Genomic DNA, 19022 nt, shown 5'->3' with positions numbered 1-19022 from the left:
TATGGCAGCATAGGAAACCTATGTTCACCCAATGAGGAGTTTAATTAACTGAAAATAAGGTAAATGTCAGTTTTAGTGCCAAATGCACTAAATCTGAGAGAATGCTCTGCCCTCCCTTCTGCCAAGATGGTAGGCTTCTAGTTCTGAAAATCCTTCTTAAAATCCTTCCCAGGTCCTAGCCCCATCATGCACGGCAGTGTTCCCAAGGCTTGTCAGTATCAGATGTTTCACAATAGGACCTCGCACACTCCCCGGGAAAGGCTGTGCTCCTCCTGCTTCATCAGATGTATGATTTCATTGTACACGCGGTGAGGAGCATCCAAGCCCCAGATGAAATCCACGTGGGCCCATTCAGGAAGGTTCTTATGGTAGATGAGGTTGGTCATTTCAGAGAGCAGTGTTTTGACGTCTTCTGGACTTGAAAGCCAGTCCTGTCCTCCCGTCCACATCGCTGTAGGGACTGTCATATCTCTAACTTTGTACCTTATAGGAGTTGGCTAGAGGAAAAGAATCATTTTTAACTCTAGGTAACATTTGGCCCTACAAACTGAAGTTACATTTCCAAGAAACCTAATATAAATCTGCCATGGGCTGTAGTGAAGGGTGCCTGGGCATTGGAGCCATACGTTAAGAGTCTCTGTTCCACCCCCCCCCCACCCCCGGCATTAAAGTAAAACTACTTAATGTCCTTAAACCTCTGTTTCTTCATCTATGAATGGGAACAATATTTGCAATAACTTACTTAGGTCAAATGAGAAAAAACACATTTAAACAAATAATGCCTTCTACTTTTTTTCTTCCTATTAAATATTTTGTAAACAAGTTGACTGCCTTTAAAAATAACGTACCTGGGCTGGGCGCCTGTAGCTCAGCGGTTAGGGCGCCAGGCACATAGACCAGAGCTGGTGGTTTGAACCCAGCCCGGGCCTGCCAAACAACAATGACAACTACAATCAAAAAATAGCCAGGTATTGTGGTGGGCACCGGTGGGCCCAGCTGCTTGGAAGGCTGAGGCAAGAGAATCACTTAAGCCCAGGAGTTGGAGGTTGCTCCACGGCACTCTACGGAGGGCAACCTAGTGAGACTCTGTCTCAATAAAAAAAAAAAAAAAAGTACCTGTCCTTTTAAAAACTAATTTTGTGCACATTTCATGAAGCAAGAATTAGAGATATTATTTTTTTCTGAAACAGAGTCTCACTATGTCGCCTGGGTAGAATGCCATGGCGTCACAGCTCACAACAACCTCAAACTTTTGGGCTTAAGCGATTCTCTTGCCTCAGCCTCCCAGGTAGTTGGGACTACAGGTGCCCACCACAATGCCAGGTATTTTTTGGTTGTAGTTGTCATTGTTGTTTAGCAGGCCCAGGCCAGGCTGGAACCAGCCAGCATTGGTGTAAGTGGCCGGCGTCCTACTCATTGAGTTACGGGCACCCGAATTAGAGATATTCTAAGAAAAGGCAAAGGGACCTACTGGAAAGCCCCCCAGATTGTCACACAAAGGCTATGTGTTCAGAGGCCCCTCCTGAGTCAGGCCCAGCCTGGCTGTGTCTCCATAACATAGGGATATTAACAAATAAGCCTACGGCACTCAGGTCATTTGAACCAAGGGGAGGTAAAAGTTAAATACCTGCTCCATGCCCCATCCCCTGCCCTAAAAATCCCCTCCAAAATGGTATGTAGTATTCCTAATTCCTGGGAATTACTCAAGCAGTACCAGCAGATTAGCTGGGCTGGCTGAGCCCCTGAAAGTAATCAGCATCCAGAATTTTTCATAGAAATAGGAAGGCCCACTTCTTAGTCAGTTTGCTCTAATCCTAAAGACTCTGGTTTCTCTTTGTAATTTCCTAATAATTTGGAGTTATGGCCTAATTTAGATAAGAAAGGTTGGAATAGTCTATGAGGTCAGTAGTATTTTTTTTTCTCATCTTAAAGGCGAAAAGATTGAATTAAATGTCATGTGTAGCTCAGAGCATCTGTGAGTTTATGACCCCTTGTGTATTTTTGTTTTCTCTTCCCTTCCATTACCATTTTTCTGGAGCAAATTCTGCACATATGACTTCCTCTAGAACTCAGTTAGTAAATGCTGAACAATTAAAATTATCTTAGGGGCTGAGGCAAGAGAATCACTTAAGCCCAAATGTTTGAGGTTGTTTGAGCTGTGACGCCAGGGCACTCTATCCAGGGTGACATAGTGAGACTCTGTCTCAAAAAAAAAAAAAAAAAAAGAATATCTCTAATTCTTGCTTCGTGAAATGTTCACAAAATTAGTTTCTAAAAGGACAAGTACTATAATCCTAGCACTCTGGGAGGCCAAGGTGGGTGGATTGCCTGAGCACAAAGGTTCAAGACCAGCCTGAGCAACAGGGAGACTTTGTCTCTAAAAAGAGCTGGGCATTGTGGCTGGCGCCTGTAGTCCCAGCTACTTGGGAGGCTGAAGAAAGCAAATTGCTTAAGCCCAAGAGTTTGAGATTGCTGTGAGCTGTGATGCCACAGCACTCTAGTGAGGGAGGCAAACTAAAACTCTGTTTGAAACAAATGAACAAAAAAGAAAACCTATCTGAACTGGAATACGTTCTCTAAAGACATATTTTAGGAAACAGAAAGATCTAAAAAAGAAGTGGCCAATAGCAGTGATGGAGAATTTGCTCTCCAGGGCTGCGACACACTCTGTCCATTTTCTTAGCGTTTTATATCTGGATTGATGATGGCAGTGGATCTAAACTATGTCATGAGCCTCAGAAAGGAAGATTAGGCTCTATCTAATCTGCTCCCTCTAGCTTTGTATGATAAATATCAATATTTGCAGTGCTAACTAATAATCTTCAGTGAAGACTTTATGCTCAAAAGGTATCCCTATCCACTTTGAATTCTCTGCATTTTCACCTTTAATGTCATTCCATAGCCTTAGCTAGTTATTTTCTTGTGTAAAGTAGTAACATCCTTTTTTCACACTTTGAACTTGCAAATCATAGAGTCACTAAAAGTGTGACCAGGGAGAACTCTTAAGAATTTTCTAATCCAATAATGTTTATTTTAAAGATAAAGAAATTGAGACATGAAGCATTAAAGCAGCCTAACCTCTACCACATAGGTTTTAGTGCAGAGGCAAAATTAACACAGCAATCTCCGCTTGCCCCTTAATGCTCTTTGTAGGGTGCCTTGGAACAACCTTACACCCACCATCTCCATTGTTTTGTTTTGTTTTTATGACTCTAAAATAATCCTTTCAGAAATCCCACAGAGTGCACGCTTCTCTGGATTAAATCTACCCCTCCTTGCTCCTGAGAAGCCCAGTGCCTGGCTCAGGAAGGCAATCTCAGCCAGAAAGGCCTCTTACTCCATCGTAGGAGTAGAGTGGTTTCCTGGCTAAGCTATGAACTTAATCATTTTCAAATTCAACCCTGAATATTATTCTCAGTTTGAATTCTCATGTTTTATTCCCTTCTCTAGAATAAACTGTTGCTATCACTCCCCTCTCACATGTTTCCAAAGAATATATTTTCAGCAGATGGTATTTGATTTTCTAACCTGATTGCCTTTCTCCAGATTTTTGGTCTCACTTCCCCAGTCAAATGCACGGAGTTCCCCAGAATTCACTGCCTAAAAGGAGACAAAAAAATGTACAAAGTATTTAGAGGCGTCACTGGAGAAAGGTGGTGATGGGGGTGTGGCGGAAACTCGCTATACCCTCTGCAGGTGTGAAGGAGGCGGAGACCAAAGGCCTCTAATCAGTGTTGGGATAAACTCCAAAGGGAAATAGAAAAGAATGAGGCTTTCTTTTCAAAGGGAAAGATGGAATATATATACATACAAATACATATATACACACATATACATACATACATACATACATACACATATACATATGGACTATATGTTAATAAATACTTGACCACCACATTGTCAACTCCGGGAAGGGCATCCCTGCTGTAATTAATGTAGGAAGAGCACCCCGCACTACTCTGTGGGCCACATAGGAAAGCGTGCCCTGGAATTGTGCAAGGTGGAGATCCTGGGAGATAGTGGCCAAAATTTAACCCAACTCAGAATTCTTCTTTGGTTTTGATAATACAATCTCTGTCTGTCTGTCTGTCTCTATCTCAATATGTGCACACAGACACGCAGTCCCTACCCCTTGGGTTTGCAGGTAAAGTTTTCAGTACAAAGGACCCTTGTGGAAATCTCCTTGGGCAATTAGGTCCCGCCTTAGTGTTTTGCTGCTACTTGACCTTGCTGCAGGAGGAGCTGAAGAAAAGCAGGAAATGAAGTCTTCTCCAGCCACATCCGTGCAGCTAGAGACAGGCAGCACTTGGGCTGTTTTACTTCACTAAAGATGTCCCTGGACTATTCCTGTCCTCTCCTCCCCCAAAATTCCAATGATCCTGATCAAATTCTCAGTGGAATCAGCCTTGATGAGACTGCGTTTCATCTCAGTGTGAATGTGAAATAATCCTGGGGTTGTCAAAAAGGCATCTTTGGACTGTTCTACACAAAATATACACAGGGCCTTAGCAAAGGCCAAAAATTCAGCATTCTCACCTGGCTCCAGTGTAGAATATTTTGCACAGATGTTCCGGCAGGATTGTGGGCAACGTATACATTTGCTCGGCTCTGTAACAAAGCATGAGTAGACACAGAAAAATTTACATGATGGGCAGCTTGTCAAGAGCAAATCTCCAGAGTATCAGACTAAGAAATGGGAACATCAATAAATTATCAGCAATTATCCATGAAACCACAATGTACACAGGCACATAAATAAAATGTCATTAACTGCATTCCTGGGCACCTATGTCTTTCATATGAGAATAACCTTTCATTAGAGATATGACCTCTTCTTTCAGAACACTTTACTAGAGATATTCAGGATGAGGGATGTAGAATTGAGCCCGTATTCAAATCCTAGCTACGTTAATTTTCAGGTGAACTTGAGTGAGTTATTTGTCTACTAAATCTTAGTATACTAACTTTTAATATAGTAGGGACGTTGATAACACTCATCTCATAGGCTTGGTGTAGGGAAAATATTAGCCTGGCACACAATACATGCTTATCAATGGTAGCTAGAAATTAAATTATTAACTTTTTTTTTTTTTTTTTGTGAGACGGAGTCTCACCATGTCACCCTCAGTAGAGTGCCATGGTGTCACAGCAACCTCAAACTCTTTGGCTGAAGCAATTCTCCTGCCTCAGCCTCCCAGGTAGCTGGGACCACAGGTGCCCACCACAATGTCCAGCTAATTTTTGTTGCAGTTGTCCTTGTTGTTTAGCTGGCCCAGGCCGGGTTCAAGCCTACCATCTTCAGTGTATGTGGTTGTTGCCATAACCACTGTGATATGGCTGCCAAGCCCAAATTATTAACTGTTTTTTTGCAGTTTTTGGCTGGGGATGGGTTTGAACACGCCACCTCTGGCATATGGGGCCAGTGCCTTACTCCTTTGAGCCACAGGTGCTGTCCCACTCCCCTCCCCCATTAACTTCTAATGAGAAAAAAAATCTGCAGGATTAAAGACATCTATTCCCCCAGTCACTGGGAGTGCTGCTGGCAGACAACCCTCTGCTGTCAGCCTGCTTTGAGGCTTGCCCCAGCTGCAGAGAGAGGCCTTGCCCAGTGCTCTCCTGTGACTGGTGTGCACTGCATTAAACGACAGGCTGATATGGAGGTATGAAGGCCCAGCTCTCTCCTCTAGACTTAGGAGAGCTCCGAAGGACCAGCTTGTCTTCACAAATCTCTGAGGATCAACCGAGGCTCCTATTCTATCTGCATCATGCCTTGACTTTTCCATTTACCCAATCCTTCTTTTCCTGGGTATTGTCCCCAAATCATTGTGCACATTACTCTCCATTTCAGAGCATGCTTCCTGGGGAACACCCTCCACCCACTGCCAATGACACTCACTAACTAATAGCCTGAGCTAAATGGGAACTTTCTGATGTTCCATCAGAGAACTTCAACTACAAACCCAAAGGACTCTAGTGGAGGGAAGAAGGGACAATGCATGGCAGTTCTCTCTGCTGACGGACAGGTCCGAATCACTCCCTTTCATGGGTCAAGTCACTGTAGCGAAGCTGCTTTCAGACCTCTGCCATCTCGAATCTGTGGTTTATTCTAGCAATGCCCTCATATTTTTATTTCATTTACTGATTTTTTTTTGGAGACAGAGTCTCACTCTGTCACTCTGAGTAGAGTGCTGTGGAGTCATCATAGCTCACAGCAATCTCAAACTCTTGGGCTTAAGTGGTCCTCTTGCCTTAGCCTCCCCAGTAGCTGGGACTAGAGGTGCCTGCCATAAAGCATGGCTAAATTTTTCTATTTTAGTAGATACGAGTTATTGCTCTTGCTCAGGCTGGTCTCGAACTCCTGAGTTCAGGTAATCCACCTGCCTTGGCCTCCTAGACCTAATGCCCTTAAGTTAACCTTGTGTCAGCCCATGCTGAAGTATTTCCCTCATTTGCTTATGAATTGGAAGGAATTGAAATACTGGGAGTACCTCTTTTCCCTAAGTCCTCACTGTCATTCTGTGTCCCTCAAGGAGTGAGATGAATAACTCTTAGCTTTGCCTTGGGACTCCGGGAATTCAGAAGGTTCCCACTCACCATGTTCATGTTGTTGGTGTTAAATCCACCCAGAAGTAACATGACGTTACTACAAATCTGATCGAGAATCACCTGGCCACAAAGGTAAATAACAAACTGCCTGAGGAATCTCGTCTGGTACAGAAATTCTTTTTTGCCGAACAATCCCTGTAAAAAGACACAGTGAAACGGTAATAATACTACAAGATGGTCAAAAAAGCAGTGGCTCCAGTTTCTAAGTCTACATTGTAGGAAATCAGGCAGACTTCTAGGTAGACAAGGTATTTTCTGGGAAGGCACCTACCTTGAGCATCATATCTGGCAGCAACAAAAATTTGGCCCCAGGACTCTTTGCATATTTAACAGTGGCTATCGGTGCTAAAGCAAAATACATTTTGATTTTCTGAGCCAGCTCAGGCATGGTAGAAAATGCAATAAAGCCTAGGAGGGAAGACACAGGTCATCATGGATAGCGAATGTCCCAGGACTCAGAGTGTGTATTTTACTTTTATTGAGATATTTCGGTAATTCTGTGTGACTGTGTCTTAACTTTTCTATAAACTTACAGGGTTTGAGGGTGGATAGCAAAAACTTCTCTTTGATCTCTATGACAATCCATTCTGTTTTCAAGTAATTAGGTTCCCTTGAAGTAAATTATCGAATACAATGATATTGACCTTGAGGAGATATATATACTATATACATATATTTAGGGAGGTAACTATATGTTAGACACTTTGCTGGGGATCTTGATGGTTCTGAAGATAATGCAGTTGGATCTGAGCAGTGCAAGGTGACTGATTCCAGGCTAGCTTGGTCACATTTCTCCTGAGTGTACAAACCTGCTTTTCTTTGAACCTACCCATGGTGGTGCCCTGTGAATAGCCGACATAATAGATCTTTTCCTGGCCCGTTTTCTGCAAAATAAAGTTTATCACTGCAGGAAGGTCAAACCTAGCCATCTCATCATAACTACAAGGGGAAAAGACAAAGTTATATGAAAAATTATAATTAGAAACAAATAAAAGCACACCCTGAGGATTACAAACCATCCCGTGACCTGTCAGCCCAAGCTTGTTACACCTAAACTCGTTTCAAACCTGTGGTGTGTGGCTGTCTCTGGAGTCACAGGGTGTGAGCAAACCTGTTTTCTCCAGATGTTATCAGAGAGCGATAATCACCTTCAGTGAATATTTACCAGGACATGACCCACCTCCCAGTGGAGGTCTCCTATTATACTGTTAGCAGAACAGCAAAGGGCCATGCAGATATAGGAAAAGTATTAAAAAGGCTGCAGGAACTCTCCTCCATGGGGACAAAGAGCAGGTTGAATGTCAGTAGATAATTTAAATAAGAACATTCGAAATCTTTTGTAAGAGCATGAGCCATGTGTGAGTCAAAATGATAGCTACAGCTTAATTGTTTCTCTTATTTTATTTTTTCTAATGCTTCCTGGTCTAGTCTCCTTCTGGGGTAGAATTGTCCACCTGCAAGGAAATCAACTGCCTGTCTCCCATTCCAATCTCTATCACCTGACACCAAACACCCCATCTTCCCACTAGCCAGACCTGACCTGCTTGGGGAATCCAATATTCTCCACTCCTTTCCCAGAAGAATCACCAGTTAATTAAGAAAACTGGGGATATCATGTTGGGATATTGGGGCTGCCCCAAAACAAGTTAGCCCAATACTAAAAAACAGCTTTTCCCCAGTTTTCCATAAGACATCCACGTTTGCTTCATTCACAAGATTTTCATATACCTAAAAGCCCAGAACTCATCTTGTTCTACGGAGAGAGTCTTGTGTTTCCGAGACCAGGTGTTTCCCCGGCTGTTTCCCATCCACACATCAAAACCGGCATCTGCCAGAATGAAGCCCAGGCTATTGTTGGGCAGGTTGGAAATCCAGTTGCTGGCATCTCCAACCAGGCCGTGCTGCAGTAACACCACAGGCCGGGACCCTGCAAAAAACAAAATATTAGTGGTATGAAGTGTTCTCTACCTTTATTGCTATTCACTAATGTGTGAGGGCTTTCAAGTTGGATAATCCTGTATTTAAATCTTGATATTCAGCTTCTTGCTAGCTTAATTATTGTGGCCAATTACTTACCTTTTTTGTGTCCTGATTTCCCCATCAGTAAAATAGAATTTTTGTTATAGTTAAATGAAACAGAGCTCAAGGAACAGATGGCACAATGCCTGACACAGAGAAAGAGCCTATAAAGTTATCTTGTTGTTTTTGTGTAATTATTATTTTTAAAAATTTTTTCTATTTTGTATTTCATTTTTAATTAAAATCATAACTGTATACATTTATGGGGTACAATGTGATGATTTGATATACAATATGGAATGCTTAAATCAAACTGATTAAAATAACCATCACCTCACTCACTTACTTTTTGTGGTAAGATATTTAAAATGTCTTTTTACTCTTAGTTATTCTGAAATATGCCCTTGCATTGTATTGGACTTCCCTGAGCTCTTCAGAAAATATCAAAAGTGCCCAGGAGACAGGATAGCAGAATAATTAAAATATTTACACCATATGTAATGGTCTAACAATAAAGAGATCCTAATTCATATCAAAAGAAAGTACAAACCAGATTGATAGAGCTCCCACTGTTCAAATACAGGAATATTTAAGGGTCAAAATAAAACATGACAATAATGAATTATATGCCACTGAATAAATTAAGAAACCTCGAGTCCATATAGGTATCAACAAATGAATGAACAATTAGGAGAGAAGGAAAAGCTCTTATTTATACCATAATGCCACTTAATAAATACAGAGATTAAAATTATCAGTGAATATTAAAAGCAGTGGGTGAAAGTTTAAAAACTAACCAGATATTTGTCTATCCTGAAATTATTTATTAACTATAAAGGGAAAATACTAACTTTGGAAAAACCTGCCAGATATCACCCATCAAAGTCATCCAAGTTAAAATCACCAATACTGGAATAAGCCAACATCATATTTCATTATACGAGGCATCAAGAAGGACCCAACTTCACCCGTGTGTTTCTCCTGCCCTGAGTGTGTAGCCTAAATCATCTCATGAAGAAATACCAGACAAAACTAACACTCTTGTCCAAAACTCTTCAAAAATGTTAAGAACAATAAAACAAAGAGAAGTTTAGGAATTGTTTATAAAGAAAGCAGGCACGACAAACAAATGGGATGCATAATCCTGGAGTGGATTATCGACCAAGAAGAGGAAGAACAGGACTTTGGGGCAATTGATGAATTTGAATATGGGCTACTGATTAGATACTAATATCTATCAGTGTTCATTTCCTAATTTTGATAAATATACTGTCGTTTTAGAAGAGACTATCATTGTTCTTTGGAAACACCCACAGAAGTAGTTAGGTCTTGATGTCTTAAATCTACTGTTTTGGGTTTTGGAAAAAGTAGGAAGATAACACATAGGAGTTGGATGAGAGGGAGATATTATGATAAAATAAATGGGGTCCAATGTGAGTCAGGTAAAGGGGTTTATGGCGGTTCCTTATACTATTTCCGGAACTTTTCTGAAAGTTTGAAATTACATCAAAATAAAAATGTATAAAAATATCAGTAGAAGATAAATAAGGATTGAGGGCTTTAAAATTCTAGTGTGTTAAATAAATTAAGGAATATACATCACTTTTCATGTTATCAAATATGACTAAAAGATTAATAAACTCCTGATAGGAGTTGTGACAATTAAATTATATCATAAATGCACACACCGCAGTACCCAGCTTAAAGGAAGTAAAAAATAGCTTTATTGCTGCTGCATTGTTATTGCTATATTTCACTAAAGCATGTGACTCTGAGCTTCAGTGTCTCATTAGCAAAAGGAGGATACAGTTGCCCCCCTTACAGGGATCTGGGGAGTCAAACGAGATACTGAGATACCCTAAGTGCTCAGCACGTTGCCTGCCCTCTTATCAGATGGGGAACTCTTGTTACTGTTGCTACAAAGGGGAACAGAATCTGTGTGCAGTCTCCTTTCTACAACAAACTCATCCAGTGTCTGGGTGGTCTTTATGAATTCCACCTGCCTCATTGTATCCCTCTGGGGAGAGAACATGTTGGCCGAGGTCCCTGAGTACAGGGCCAGGAGAAAAGAACTCAGTGTTATTTTAAGTTTTCCTTGATGTCTGCTCATTTGGTTCATACTCTTTGCTCTCAGGAAGGTGACCCCAGTTGTGTTAACATGGGGTGATCAAAGAAAGATAGGTGATCAATGCTCCCCTTGGGAGACCTCAGGACATTTCCTATTGTTGGGGTCAGCTTGGCCCTAATTAGCAGCACGGTTTGTACTTGTGGTCACCCAATGAGAGGGCTGGCTCGTTTATATCATTTCAAACATCCCTTCCAGCCGTGGCCTTCTATATAAATTACAGCCAGCAGGTGCCAGCGTAAGGGGTACACTTTAAAAAGATGTCATTTCTGAGGATGTTCCTGGCTGTATTTCTTTCTTGATGTAATTATCTGAAGCCAGCTATGATGAGTTGATAAAGATAAAAAGGCCTTTATCACAAGATGTAAGCTTTTCATTAAAGGTTTTTGAGTTATTTTCAGTATGAATTTCATTGACCCTCTACGAAGAAGAGATGGTGAAAAATCCGTTTTCCCTTTATCCTGGGAGAATGTGTCCTTGAGGGGTAAGTGGATGCTGCAGGGATAACATCAGCCACTAGAGGGGAGTATGCCACACCGACCAGACCAAAAAGGCAGATTCCTTGAACCTGGAACTTGTCGACAGTGAGTGAACAAGATGTGAGAAAACAAACTCTGTCCATGAACCCAGACTGCAGGGGAAACCTCACCCTTAGAAATTGCTGCAGGCGCTTGACTGCTTGGAAGCGCGGTGACTTGCCCACCACCCTAGGATTTGTGGGGCTTTGTAAAAAGTTTGTTCTGTGTCCTCAGGCTATTCCTTTATTTATGCAAAATTTATTCACTCATTCCACTAATATTTATGAGCATCTAGAATGTGCTCCACACTCATTTAGCCACTGGTTATGGCTTTGAACAAAACAGATGTAGTCTTTACTTTCACTGAGTTTACACTTGGTTTGTAGAGAGACCGACAATAAACAAGCAAATGTCTGTCGCAGCAGGTGGTCTGAAGTGCTATGCAGGAAAGTAAGCAGGGTAAAGGAGTTACTATTTTGAACAGGGTGGCTAGGGAAGGACTCTCGGATAAAGGAGGTCTGAGAGAAGGACCAGGGCAAGCTGCATAGATACCTGAGGGAATAGTGGTCCAGAGGGAGAGTAAGGGTAAGTTCAAAGGCACAGAGGTGGGAGCGTGCTAGACTGTGCAGCTAGTGTGGAAAAAAATTTAAAAAAGCTGTTTTACAAAAAGCTGTACAAGTGCACATTGAAGCAAAACAGAACCCTGGAACTTCTTCACACCGAGGCCCAGTAGCATTTGCCAAGTCATTTCTAGATCTAGTTAAGAACATGGGCTGTAGTGGCAGAAAGATCTTGATTTGAGTACAGGTTTTGCAGCTTACTAGCAAGTATTAGCATGGGTTTTCTGGGCAAGTTACTTAAATAGCACTTTCTTAGATTTATTGTGAAAATTGAATGGGACTGAAAGAAATAATGCAGTTAGCCTTGTACCTGGCATTCACAAAAAACACAAGAGCTTATTTTCCTGTGCATGTGGCAGATAATGTGATTGCCGCTATAAGTATAATTCCTGAGTATCAAAGGAATCTAGTCTAAGAGACATGGGAGTTTGGCATACTTTAGTAATGAAGATAAACTTTTTAAAATTCAGAAATAACTGAAAATCCCATATACAAAAAAAGGAAAGGAATTAAATGAACTATGGAAATGTATCAAAAGTTTTAAATGTACACATAGAACCTGGTCCTTAAAAGGGTGCTGTGGCTCATGCCTGTAATCCCAGCACTTGGGAGGTCAAGATGGGAGAATTGCCCAAGCTCACAGGTTTGAGATCAGCCTGAGCAAGAGCGAGACACTATCTCAAAAAAAATAGCCAGATGTTGTGGCAGGCACCTGTAGTCCCAGCTACTTGGGAGGCTTGAGGGTTAAGCCCAAGAATTTGAGGTTGCTGTGAGCTATGACATCTTGGCACTCTACTGAGGGCGACAAACTGAAACTCTGCCTACAAAAAAGAAAAAAAAATTGCCCTCAATGAAAAGCTAAGCAACATCTTAAAGGTCTAAAATGTTCTTTGGACGAGGAAAATATAGTGTATGGGGTTGGCACCAGGTGTCATACTGAAGTTTGAATTCTTCATGAATCAGTGAATGTTCTAGAATATCTATATAAGGGACATGGGGGAGTAAATTGAGTGCTAGAAGGGGTCAAGAAATGGACTTTTCTAAAAGCTTTTATTGAAAAGCAAGTACTGTGTTTATTTGAGATAATTGATATGGTGCAGTGGGGTAGGGTGGTAGTGGTGGTGGAGTTTATGGAGGAGCTGACATTTTCCTTTGGGCAGAACAACGGGCCCCAGTCTACTAAGAACCCAGACTCTCTTCTACACTTGATCACAGGGAAATCCTGGCTGCAGTAAGACTGCCACGTTAGGATGATACAGGGCTAAACACACCTGTCTTAGGTTGCCCTGGTCCTCCAGGAATTCTGTTCACAGAAAGGATATACCCATCTTCAGTTGTGACTTCATACTCCTCACAGGGATAGCCTTGATGTCGGATGATTTCACTCTATGGAAAAAGCACAGTTTCTTTTTCATCGATTTATATATGGCTGTATTCTCAGAGATCTTTGATGCTGTAAGCCATAGGCAAAAAGTCCTTGCTTTTCCGTAGCTAATCGTGGGAATTAAAACTATCAGCCAACCCTTTCTGGTTTTCACTTTCTTTGTCTTTAATATGAAGACTGGTCAATAATAAGAAGGAGGGTTCTCAAAGTGTGGACCCTGGGCCCAAAGCATTAGCATCACTAAGGTACTTGGTAGAATTGTAGATTATCAGGTTCCCACCAAATCTACTGAATCAGAAACTCTGAAGACAGGATCCGTTAATTTGTGTTTTAGCAAACTCTTTAGGGAATTCTGATTACACTATAATGTTTTAGAACAATTGCAACAGAATACTTCTTCCAAAACCTACGTGTGCACCCGGAATCACTTAAGTATATAGAGTCTTGAGCCCACTTTGGGTCAGATATCAAGGGATTCTAATGCAGTCACTGGAGCACCTGTCTTAGGACAATTAAAGCAACTCTCTGGGCCATGGATTCCTGAAGGTTCTTTCTAGTTCTAAAACCACAGGCTCAAGAGCATCAATTCTTAATATTTTTAGGTTAAAGTTTCCTCAGTGCCTTTGAGGGGACCTGTAGGAATGGACATACACATCGATGCACAAGCATGCTTTTGCATGCAATCTCAGGGCTTCCAGACTCCTTGTTGCCTATGTATAGACATCTGCTAACGAATCCCTGCTCTGTATACTTGTTACATGCAGAAACTCTGTAGAAAATATAAAGCTGTAGAGATATCCTAAGTGTCCTCACCATTCTTGCCCAGTGTTGTGACTCAGAGAAGGAAGAAACTGTATCGGGGTCTACTGTAAAAAGAGCAAGAGGGGAGAAAGCCAGGTGAACTACCCAGAGGAGAATACAAGGTAAAAATGTACAGTCATTAAGACAAGCTCTGGGGTTCCACTGTTGGAGTTTTTATTCTGGGCCTAACACTGATATACATACTAGCTTATGATCTTGGGAAATTTCGTTAAGCTGTCCTTATTCCTTAGTTCATTCATCTGTAAATTAGGGATATTAATGGTTCATACTCCATGCTTTGTTGTGAGGAATATAAAAAGACAGGACATGTAACAGTAACTATAACACCTGGCACATAGCAGGTACTAGCAGGGGTCCTCAAACTTTTTAAACAGGGGGCCAGTTCACGGTCCCTCAGACCGTTGGAGGGCCAGACTGTGGGCACCGGGACAAGTTGGCTGCTAAGCAGGACAGGCAGTGGCGGCAAAAACACCCAGCGGGCCGGATAAATGTCCTCAGCTGGCCGCATGTGGCCCGTGGGCCGTAGTTTGAGGACGCCTGTACTAGAGCATGAGGCTACCACTGTCATGAAAACTCAGTTAACCAAATGTTATAAAATGCTGTGTGCATGCCTATGTGTGTATCGTACCATTGTATATTTAACCTTGAAACTTTATGACACGTAATTCTCAAATTTTAGCATGCATCAGAACTACTTGGAGGGCTTATTAAAATGCAAATTGCTGAACCCCACTCTCACAGTCTCTGATATTGTAGGTCTGGGTTGAACCCTCCAAAAGGACATTTTAACAGGTTCCCAAGTGATGCAGACGCAGATGATCTGGGGACTATCCTTCAAGAATAATGTGTAATCGACTGTTTGGGAGATGAGATAGGGTGAGTATAGAAACATGAGAACACATGCCGTCTGACAAGTGTGTGCCGAGAAGATGCAGGTAATGTGCCAAAGTGGGATGAGGATCTGAATGAAGGAAGGAGTGAAAGGAACTCTGAGCAAGGGGAGCACCGTGAACAAAGCTGGGGACGGCCAGCTCTTACGGAGGAAGGAGAATTTGAGCCAGGCCCTGAGGGTAGAATAGGAGTACCCAAAAAGCGGTGGAGATGAGGGCATGGACATCCCAGAAGGAGAAGAACTACAGCCACATGAACGTGACATACAGGTGGCAGCTGTGCAACAGACTACACTCAGCAGGAACGTTTACACAGGATAATAGCAGGACATCAACTTGTGGACACAAAAATACAGGCCCAACGTGTTCAAAAGGATAAGGTATTATTTGTGAACTTGGAAATTTGTATAACTCTTTTTGAGGGCAGTTGACTGATATATACATATATATGTTTAAAAACTGATAATCTTTAATTTTAAATTGTATTGTTATAAACATATTAAATATTTAACTTTTAATCCCATTGTCCTTTCCTGAAATTTTAAGAAAAAAAATCAGAGGTATACATTAAAATATACCTGTAAGAATATTTATCGCAGTGTTATTTGTAACAATAAACACTTATACTGGGGAACTAGTTAAATAATGTGCTGGACACTGAGAAGTTCTACCTGGATCTTCCTTCATTGGAGAACGTGTCCCATACGCTGCTCATGGCACAGCCTAATTAAATGAGTTTTATTCTCTAGGCTTCTGAAACCCCAAATATAAAGGTGTTCCTGGGGCCCAGGAAGATTGTCTCTGTCTGCAGCTAACTCAGTTCCTAGGCTTCTGAAACCCCAAAGGTGTTCCTGGAGCCTAGGAAGATTGTCTCTGTCTGCAGCTAACTCAGTTTCTAGGCTTCTGAAACCCCAAATATAAAGGTGTTCCCGGGGCCCAGGAAGATTGTCTCTGTCTGCAGCTAACTCAGTTCCCTTTGCCCCCAAAGCAGAGGAAGTTTGTGGAACATTCCCAGGATGGCTCCTGCGGATCTACACTATTGCACTAACTATCCAGATGAACCGTCAAAAGGCAGTCAGTCATTGTAATGGTCCAGAGAAACCTGATCTTTAGCACCATGCAGACTCAGAATATCCCTATGGCCTTTCAGAGTTTCAGAACCCATAGAAGGGAGCACCTGTAAAAAGAGTCTTAAATCTTATCAATGTATGTCCCAGTTGGTCTTTCCATGAGGCGTTAGCTACACCTACACCATGTGGTTGTTTTGTACAGAGTCATCTTACTCATCTGGAGAGAAACTCTCTTCCTTCTCACTCGGGAGTGTTTATTGCATACAGAGTGGTTATAATTATAGGCTTAGTGTTTAGGCGGACCTGAATCTAAATTGTAGCTTGGCCAGGTACCAGTGGTGAGGACTCGTTTAACTTGCCCCATCTCTTTAATGTCAGGTCCTTGATTTGAAGTATGTGGACGATCGTATCTACTACGTAGGGAAGTGAAGCTGAAATAAAATAAAATGTCCGCAGCTTTTATCACAATGCCATAGATGGTGTTCATGACTAAAATCCAACTTAGGATATGAAAGTATGCCCCTCCCCCCAACATTCCCCTGGTAGACCTAAAGAGATGTATTATTATTGGTGAATTTTATTCATAGGATGCCCTTTCCAACAGGCACTGAGGGTCTTTTCATTGCCATTCAACGAAGTTACCAGTCCAGAACAGGATAAAAAGAGTGGATGGGAATAGTATAGTCGATGCTCCTAGAAGTGGGTGCCTTGATAGTAAGAAGCGAGGGCTGACATCTTTACAACGTGGGAGAAAGTAAAACAAGAATAAAAAGAACAGACAAATGGGAGATCATCAGGGGTCTGGGGTTGGCCCAAAATACCACAGTTATTTCTTCACTCACAGGATGAACCTAAGAGTTCAAGGACAATTGGAATTGTGTTTAAAATCCAAAGAGATTAAATCACTTGTTTACTGAATTTGTTCCAGGAGATCCCAGGTCTACTGACACCCCGTGTAGCATTCTTTCTACCGTTTAACGTTTATATATATGCACTTTTATTTATATAAATGTACTAGAACCTCTGTAGCTGATCACCTCCCTACATTGATCACCTCCTTAAGTTGACCTAATTTTCATGGACCACCGTATCAGCACAGTAGGCCTAGTTCCTTATGTTGGCCACCTCTGTAGATTGACCAGTTTGGTACAGTCCTTTGGGTGGTCAACTTACCGAGGTTCTACTGTATAATACATAATGCAGACAATAACCAGATACAAATAGTAACATCTAAGTTACTTCATTTCCCCCCAAACATTATGGAAAATCCCAACTTACAACATTCATGAATGCTTCTGGATCCACAGCTTTAGTCGGCAGACGTCCTGAATTCACGTTGCTTTGGAACAAATAGGCCACCAGAATCAGAAGCCACATCATCGTTCTGGGTGAAACGATCCATTCCCTTAACCAGATTTCTGGCATGGTCCAACATCTGGATTTAGTGTTTCCTGGCAAAATAACAACAAATTCTAATGTCAGAAGAAGTATCTGTAGGCTTAAAAAGTTTTTCACAGACTTTGCAGCTGCAATTCCTTCTCTAAATTCTGAAGCAAATTAAGCAAGCTAGGAATGGGAGGACACAAAGGAGGTGGAAACACTGCCTGGGATGTCCCAACGCCATCTGGCTCCTCCTGCTCCTCCCTGGTACAACTTGTCCTCACCAATCCTTCAACTTGTAGGTGTGCAGAACTTTCTCGGATGCAAGCTGGAGTTTCATGCACGTGATACAGCACATACACCTGCTGCTCTTCATCACTAGGAAATAAGGAACATCTTTCCTTACATCCCTGGTTTTTATCTTTGATAGGCAGCAAGATCTGGCACCTGCAGAAAATGTGGTCAAGCTTCACAGTTACACTGTGGGGCTTCAATGATCTCTGCCTTTTGGTTGAAGAGAAATGCAGTGACAAGTACTTCTATTTAAAATATCAAAAACTTTGAGAATATTTTCTATTTTTAGCAAGAGGAGAGAACACTGCTTGGAAGAAGACGAATCTTTTATGTTTAGCCTAATCCTCCCCCATTCAATTAAATAGTTACATACAGAATTTTGATCTGGGTTTTTAAGTGCTAGTTGATTGCTGAGAGATAGATTAGATGATACCTCTAATTATAAAGTCTTCAATAACTCAAATAATGAGTTGTGGCCTACTTATTCTCATGAACTAAACATTCCAGTTCAATTGGTTGTGAGACAAGGTGAGGAGTTTCTTAGCTTACTGGTAACTGAGCAGGCAAGGAAGGTAGATTTATTTGTTATTTAAAGAATGCGTTCGAAGTTAAGGAAAAAAGAAGTATTACTTCAAGTAAAATATTTCTCTACCATTCCATCAAGTCTCCAGAGCTGAGCTAACAGCAGCCACACCAAGAGGCAGACTTTTGGAATGTGGTGGGTGCTGGAGCCACAGCTGAACTGGAAAGATGAGTCCGGGAGGATGTATCTGCCCTCATGACTCAGCCTTGTTCTCTCTGGGCTGGCTGGCAAGGTGGAAAGCCTGAGCCTTTCCCTTATCTGGACCTATCAGAACAGTCCACCATTGTTGGTCTGATGCAGGTTAGAGGAGCCCTTTGACCTAGTTAGAAAGGCAGACAGAGCATGGGGCCCTCGTCCTCAGCACCCTCTGAGTTCACTCTGCAGTTAGCGAAACAGGATTTTGGAAAAGAACACTGCAGACATTTTAGGCTTGGAAAATGTTGTACAGTCAGAAAAAAAGAAAACATCATTCAGCTTTCCTGTTCAGAAATGAGAAGACCCTTCGAATGACTTCCCCGGCGCTGTTCGGCTTGATGGTAGCCTGACCGAGATGAAAACCCAGCCCCTGCTCGGGTGTTAGGGATACTGACCTTCCGTCTTTACCGCAACGCACAAATATTTTCTCCCTTTCTCTTTTTGAAATTTTGCTTGCAGGGTCTTTATTTAGTTATTATTTCATCATCAAAAAGTAGTGAAATGTGGAATTAA

General features: G+C 41.7%; 1 protein-coding gene across 1 annotated transcript; it reads right to left on the bottom strand.

Annotated features, from left to right (window-relative positions):
* Positions 1-180: 180 nt before the first annotated feature.
* Positions 181-17648, bottom strand: LIPM (lipase family member M). Its single transcript, XM_003783684.2, has 9 exons — positions 17336-17648; positions 13163-13277; positions 8338-8536; positions 7439-7548; positions 6881-7017; positions 6598-6744; positions 4540-4611; positions 3529-3600; positions 181-497 (listed from the first exon to the last, which is right to left on the bottom strand). The coding sequence occupies exons 1-9, from the start codon at positions 17480-17482 to the stop codon at positions 228-230; spliced, it is 1269 nt and encodes a 422-aa protein (XP_003783732.1). The 5' UTR covers positions 17483-17648; the 3' UTR covers positions 181-227.
* Positions 17649-19022: the final 1374 nt, after the last annotated feature.

The sequence above is a fragment of the Otolemur garnettii genome, unplaced genomic scaffold (assembly GCF_000181295.1).
Source record: "Otolemur garnettii isolate 467f Iridium unplaced genomic scaffold, OtoGar3 scaffold00008, whole genome shotgun sequence".
In the NCBI taxonomy this organism is placed as follows: domain Eukaryota; kingdom Metazoa; phylum Chordata; class Mammalia; order Primates; family Galagidae; genus Otolemur; species Otolemur garnettii.
This window is presented reverse-complemented; position numbering and strand designations above follow the sequence as displayed.

What these genes read in the sequence shown, in the direction of transcription:
- LIPM (XM_003783684.2), bottom strand. Translation starts at nt 17,482, where the DNA reads ATGCCAGAAATCTGGTTAAGGGAATGGATCGTTTCACCCAGAACGATG. An exon ending in CAGAAGCATTCATGAATGTT is followed by an intron (nt 13,278 to 17,335) that starts GTAAGTTGGGAT and finishes CTTTTTCCATAG; the next exon opens with AGTGAAATCATCCGACATCA. An exon ending in TGCCAGATATGATGCTCAAG is followed by an intron (nt 6,745 to 6,880) that starts GTAGGTGCCTTC and finishes GTCTTTTTACAG; the next exon opens with GGATTGTTCGGCAAAAAAGA.